We start from the raw sequence: 7,099 nt of genomic DNA, 5'->3' as shown, positions 1-7,099 counted from the left end.
TTAAAAGGGAGTTTTTCCTCTCCACTGTCGCTACAAGCATGCTTAGTGTGAGGGATTGTATTCGAGTCAATGATACAATGCAATCAACTGGTTTTCATTAGATAGAAAACTTTGAATCAATTTGACTGGATGATCTGGTTAAACTGTAAAGTGCCTTGAGATGACATGTGTTGTGAATTGGCGCTATAGGAATAAACTGAATTGAACTGAATAGATATCAATGCCTTAACACTTTACACCCGATGGGAACCACGGTGGTGACAGCATCATGGTTTAGGCCGATTTCTTCCAATCGAGGGATTCCTAGCAGACATATGAAGGATTTTTGCTTTTTAAGCATCATATAGGAAACAGACATGCAATTAAGTCAACAAACAAATTGGCTTCAACACGAGCAACTGAACGTTTTCAATTAGCTTCTCTAAAGGCTACAGCTAAATATGACAGAAAGGACTTCTTATCGCAGGCATGGATGAAGAGATGCTGAGTTTGGAAGTAGAAAACAAACATATTTCTTTCAAACTATTTATGATCCTAGTTATCCCAACTAAAAGAAAATATTTGGGCAGATACTGCACACATGCTGGATGCTGATGGGGATATTTTTAATGTCATATTAAATTAAGCGTTCATTTCCACATATTTCCATGAATTTAATGATAATATAGCCCACTCTGTAGAGGGATGCAACCCAAACTTGCCCTCAGAATCTAATATGTTGTGATAGAACTTTTGTAAAGAAGGAGGGAGGGAGGGGTGCTTTCATAAGAAGATGTGTGAAAAACTCTTCTACTAAATGATAAAACTCTGTCTAAGTATTAGTTCCAAGGTTTGAACTCCTGTGCTACCTGATTCTCACACCTTTATATTATTCATACATCTAACCTCTAAACATGTTTGTTTTTCTGCTGAATTATACATGATACATGTCACGTTAAGGATGCAGGACGTTTTTTTTAATAATCATTTATTAAAACCTTTCCTGGCCACTGTAAATGTTTAGGCTCTTCATTTAATAGATGAACAAGTCTCAGTACTCACTAACCCTGCCATGGATTTGGCTTAATACTGGAGCTCAGTTACTGTTGACACCTCCTGCTCCTCCTTCCTGGAGATCCTTGGAGCCTGTCTGCCACTTTAGGTGTGATCCCAAACTACCTCCCTCTGACTGGCTCATAAAAACCTCAGAATTACCTGCTGCGTTCCCTGGCTCTCCTCCAAGCTGTTCCAGAAAGTTCCAGCGGCTTGTTTTAAAGCTGTATGTAACCAGGTCAAACTACTGACAGTGGTTATAGATCTCTCTATGCATTCAGGAATGAGTTCTGCACGTTAATAAAGACGTTTCCCGGTTGGCCAGAAACCCGTTAGTCCAGCACCTGAGGAACTTTTCCTACCTGTGTGAAATTCCTTTCCCCATCTGGGCTGCAGGTGGAGCAGCTGTTTCGTCTGGGGCTGAGATCGAGAGCAGAGTGCGAGGAGCTGCTGCAGCGCCACCAGTGGAACCTGGAGCAGGCCAGCACCGTCATGTTGGACACGTACGGACCACATCAAAACAGGTAATTCAGAGGAAAGAGCTACGTCATATCCAGTTTCCTCTAAAATACACAGATCCAGTCAAATTTTCTGTTTGGTTCATGATTTTCTAAAATGTTTTGTCACTGCACTTCTAGAAGATTTCTTTTTCTACTCCTTGGAATATAAATTCACTCTATATGAAACGTTAACAACCCTGTTTGGGGATTTTTATGTTACAAAATTAACACTATATGGTGCAGAGAACTTTTTACAAACGTGTCTGTTCTATGAAGACGTCAGATGTTTTTCTGGAACATTTGAAAAGACACAGTGTCATGAAAACCAAAGAACGTAGCAGTTCAGGGACGAAACAGAACACTTTGAAAAGAGTTTGGCTATAAGGTACTTTGAACACCTCACAGAACTCTATGTTTTTCAATAATCTGATAACAAAGTAGAACCCTATGGTGTCTCTGGAGGAGTTGCAGACCCACAGCTCAGGTTGACATGACATCTGTTGGTCATGAACTCCACAAATAGTAGATTAGAGCGAGAATAGATTTTCTGAGCCTACAAACCCCTTAGAACCCCACTATGAGACAAAATTAAACCCTTTGAGGTTTTGCAGCAAACATCCACCTTGATGAAGCATGGTAGTGGCAGCATCATGGCCTTTGAGGAGGTGGTCAAAATCGATGGAGCTGAATGCTGAGCAGTCCTGGAAGGAAACTCTTAGAGTCTGTGAAAGATTTGAGACCGAAGCAACTTCCAGCATTCACCCAGAACTGCAGTGGGATGGTTTAGAATAAAGCGGATTCATCCGTTAGAATAAAACATTAATGTTCACCGTTCCTCTCCATCCAATCTGAGTGAGGTGGAGCTAATTTGATAATAGGCAGAGTTTTATCCCATAGATATGCAAAGCTGGTAAAGACAAATCCTTAAAAACCTGCAATTAGAATTGCTATAAAAGGCTAAACGGGGTATTGCTTCAGAGCGGCTGAATATCTAAACCAACTGATTCTGCTTTTTGTTAAAGGATTCCTTCCCTTTCATATTGAGCTACTCTGTGTGAAGTTTATGTAGCTGCATTGTAAAACAAATTATTTATACCTTTCCACTGATTCCCTAATAACTTATCAGCTTTGCAGCACATTTAGGTTTATGATGAGAAAATATGAACTGTCAGATAGGCGAATGCAGCAGCTTTATTTGGAAGCCCAGCTGCTGTTAATTACAGATGACAATTGTCTTGTTTGGTTTCACACCTGTGGGATTAATTCGGTTCCTCATGAGACGAGAGGCTTTCAGAGAACCTCAGTGATCTGTTTTTAACAAGCTCCTCTTTTCCCAAAGAAACCCGTTAATTTACAGTAGCTCAGAGAAAACATGTCCATCCTAAACTTTACTAACAAAGGCTAAATGAATGGGTCTCTTAGGAACTGGAACTGAATTTTCCGTCATGGGGGAAAGATTAAGACCTGACAAAATATTCTGTGGCTCCAGCTGATCCTTGGTTGGGATTTTGACACTTCTATCAAAAAAGAACATAGATTCCCAGAGCAGCTGAGGAGTCTCTGTGTGCCAACATTTTATTTCTCTGACCTTTCAGCCATATTTGCTCTGTGATGCGGCACTCTATATTGCAGGAGAATCTAAAGATCATCACTAGTTACTCCCAGACTTTTAGAAGTTTCTAAAGGAGGATGATCCCACACTATGTTCAAAGCTGTATCCTGGGATATAAAATCAGGATCTTCCCTAAAGACCCAGACTACAAGAAAAGTAGCTTTGCTTCTGTCCTCTAGTTTCCATCTACTGCTGATGTATTTCTTTGAAAGAAGAGACTTTCGGCCATCTTTTCACCAGACTGCGGTCCTAAAGTCATCACCTGGTATTGTGCACAGATAAACCCTAACAGACCTGCTGTCCTGCTGGAGTAAGCTCTGCACTGGTGGCAGCATAGTGATACTAAACACAATAAAGACTCCTTTGAGCTGCAGCTGTCTTAATTCCTTAATGTTTTCATAAACTTCTCTTCCTTCTTTATATATGAGGCTGTTTTTGCAGCAGAGCTGTGTTCCCTGCAGGGTTTTATTCAGAGCTGACGGTTCATCACACAGGAAGAAAATGATTTGATTAGATGATCATTTTGTGTAATTGTGCACTGAACATTAGCGTTTTTATAGCGTAAACCTTCCTTCCAGTGCCCTAAAATCACCTCAAACAATTGAGAAATTTACACCTAAAATTAGAGAAAACAGTCTGGTTGTGCAAACTTTCCGTCCATCACTCCACTTCATTAGTGAGAGCGGCTGTTATCCGTAACGAAGCCAATTTACCCTGCGAGCAAAACCAGGTGGAGGTTTTGACAACATAACGACTCTACCTCGTTTGTGTCTCACCAGCAGCCAGCCGACGACAGCTTTTGCTTTGTTTTGAGCTGAAGATTTAGTCAATAAAAGATCTGTGGGTTTGCCATATGCCAAAGTAAAAGTATTGACGCCCTTATAGCCGGAACAGCACGAAGAACAATCAGACTTAATGAAGCACTTTGTGTGTTTACAGGAAGACCACCTGAGGACCAATCAGCCGCTGACGAGCTCCTGATATCTAGTGACACCGAGGCGCCTGAAGCACTGGCTTCTCCAAGAGTTAATGACAGCTCTGATTAAGTTTTCACACCACTTAAAGTCTCCCACTTATCCTCACAGGTGGACCCCTGGGTACTTTCTGTAGGTTATGGTTTTAAATGTTTTATTTATTTAGGTGTACAGTACCAGCAGAAAGTATTCACACCTCTTCTCCACATTTTGTCATACTACAGTTTTATTCTACTGTTGCTTTTCTTCTTACACGTCTACACACTGGAAACCTTATATTTCTCAGATGTTTAATGTATTCATTCCCTTTTCCGCTTTTTGAACCAATTACAGCTTCAGTTCTGCTTGGTTCAGGTTGGACCGTTTGCCTTTACTGAAATATCTTCTCCCTCTGTCTTCTGAAGCTACATCTCTATTTCTTCGGCTTTGGGGTTTGGTTATTTGTCTCCTTAAAGATGAATCCTTGTCTATTGTCTGAGGTCCAAACAATTTTTCCTTTATATAATAGGCTAAATAAACTGCTAATCTTGCCAGCACTGCATCCACTTAAATGTTCCATGCAGACAGTTCCTACTAATGTGGCAGTATGACCCTGCCACCGCCATGCATCATTATAGGGAAGCTGTTTTTCTGCAGAGGGGATGTTTGAGGCACAGCTCAGGAATTCCTTGGTTTCTTCTGGTCTGATAACCTGGAAAAGGTCTGTGGATGTGTAAAGCTGGTAGCTGATCAGTGGAGTGTTAACACCTAAAAATGAGCTCCAGCCATCGGCTTCTTCAGTCTCCAGCTAAGGACCTCATTCCCTGGTTCTTCTAAACTTCTTTTATCCCTAAATAACGGAGATTCCAGAGCATTTTGGGAACATTCTTTGCTGATGAGGAGAAAATAGCCTCTTTCTTCCAGATTTGACACCATCTGATCTCTGGGCTTATTTTTTTTTTCTTCTGTAAAATGTTCCATCAGCTGTTAGCCCTTAATACCATTTTTAATCACTATGGGATAATTTTTGTATATTTTTTGAAAAAGAAAGGTAGGTGAATATCCCATATAAAGATGAACACAGCGCTGCACAGCCTCCTTAATCACCTTTAGAAACGGTATGGCAGCATCATGCTGTGTGATCTCCTTTTTAATTTGAAGATTGGAGTTCACAGATGCTCTCTGTTCATTGCTGCTGATTCTGAGCTCATGTCATACTACAGATGGAGACATAACAGCCTCTTTAGGGCTGAACCCCAAAACCTGCCATCCTTTTCCTCCGTCTCACACTAAAACATAATGAAGTTTGAAGCTGTAGCGTGACAAAATGTGGAGAAGTTTAGTGGCTTTCATATTTTTTTTTGTTTTGTTTACACAGCAGCGTGAGGCTGTGTTTGTGTCTCAGCTGTGCTGTGATAACCTTCCCACCTTGAATCCATGCAAGCGTTTCACCAGCTGACAGAGCTGCTGGCTTGGAGTTCCTGTTTGAAGGGTTCGAGCGTGAGCAGACGGCTGCAGTAATCTTTAAGTGAGGTTTAATCGTCAACGTGATGGCCTTCTCTCCATTAGTGAAACAGCGTGATGTATTTCTGTTTAAATGTACGGATAATGTTGTATATAACCTGTTATCATGAGTGAGCTGCTGGTCAGGCTGCTGTGACTTTTTGCATTTCTCTTACTCTACATTCAACATGTTTCCTGGAGGCTCCCTGCGGAGGTTCCTTCTATCCAACCTTTATTCATTATGTCAGACTTTTGACAGCAAGCCGCCCATTTTGTGCTTTAATGGCACATTACAGCTGCCCATTGAATATTGGCCCATAAAGAATGTCCTCTATTGGTCCATTAGTGGTGAAAAGCTCCAGTTTTCCTTTAGGGAAGGTGTTTTTAATCTGAGAGACTGATTGTTGTGTGCTTGTTTTTTTTGTTTTGCTTCTCCTCACATGGATGAATACAGGGTATTATTTATTGTTATGAAGCTACTGGGACAGAGACAAAGGTTGATGATCTTCCTGGGTCATTAATTAAGCTGCTGATGTGTGTGAGCAGAGACTGTGGTCCTTATTGTAAAGCTAACAGCTGTACAGTAAAGCATATCAATACCAAACTCTGTGTTGTTGCAGAAACACTGGCTTTTATTACATCTTCATTGATAAGTTTCATTTATTTTGTATTAATGTGTCAAAAGCTGCTGCGGAGAGGAGCGCATTTAGCTTTGAATTTAACTGGAAGCTTTATGGGATGCTAATTTAGAGAAGCCTGAAAATTATTATGTAAATGAAGCTGTATGTTTTTGAAAATTAAACATTCTGTTAAAAATACCCTGTTATATGTTTTTCTTTCTCTTATTTTGATAGAAATTGCACAAAGACTAATCTTTAGAGAGGACTTTGGCTCAAACTAACATTGCTATCAAACAAAAGCTGAGTTTAAAATGTAGATTATTTAATAAGGGGGGGAAAGCCATTAGAACTAATGAAATAATGTTTAAATTAAAAATAGATTTTTTTCTCCCTTGGGGAAAAAGACACCATAAAGTGTTTTATTATACAGGTTATTAGTGGTTAACATCCACTCGGCTGTTCTGAACCTTTAAGAAACTTTATTGACCAAGTTTTTGCACAAAACAGGAATTTAAATTTGGTGCCACTTTGCTCAGTCTGGAAGCAGTGCTAAGGCCAATTTATGCTTCCGTGCAACCGTCAAATCTTTCTATGTGCGCGACCTCGCCCCCCGCGCAGAGCTTCTGGAACCATCGTTGCGCACCTCAAAAAAAATCCTGACTACGCGTCGGACGGTCGCAAACCTGCGCAGACCTTAAGGGGAAGTGTGCAGACAAAAAGCAGCTGTGATTGGTCCTTGGTATGCCTTTCCTGCTGTCTGTGTGTTCCTTCTTCTTGATTCGGTGCTGGGGTGCGCCATCTTTAAAAATCGAGGAAGAACTACAATGGACAACTATGACAAAAGGTTAATCGAGGAGGTTCGGAAGTACAACCACATGT

The 7,099-nt window shown here is 40.6% G+C and overlaps 1 protein-coding gene across 4 annotated transcripts in view; it reads left to right on the top strand.

Moving 5' to 3' along the window:
• LOC107094814 (activated CDC42 kinase 1-like) overlaps positions 1–6,389 on the top strand; it is a 36,098-nt gene extending 29,709 nt beyond the window's left edge. For all 4 annotated transcript variants that reach the window (XM_015390667.1, XM_015390665.1, XM_015390666.1 and 1 more), the window contains 2 exons: positions 1,429–1,556; positions 4,084–6,389. In XM_015390667.1, the coding sequence (XP_015246153.1) occupies positions 1,429–1,556; positions 4,084–4,096 (141 nt within the window). In that variant the 3' untranslated portion in view covers positions 4,097–6,389. The remainder of the gene's footprint in view (positions 1–1,428; positions 1,557–4,083) is intronic.
• Positions 6,390–7,099: the final 710 nt, after the last annotated feature.

This window comes from Cyprinodon variegatus, unplaced genomic scaffold (assembly GCF_000732505.1).
Source record: "Cyprinodon variegatus isolate N-32 unplaced genomic scaffold, C_variegatus-1.0 Scaffold507, whole genome shotgun sequence".
NCBI lineage: Eukaryota > Metazoa > Chordata > Actinopteri > Cyprinodontiformes > Cyprinodontidae > Cyprinodon > Cyprinodon variegatus.
Note: the sequence above shows the minus strand (reverse complement) of the source record. Positions and strands in the feature narration are given on the sequence as shown.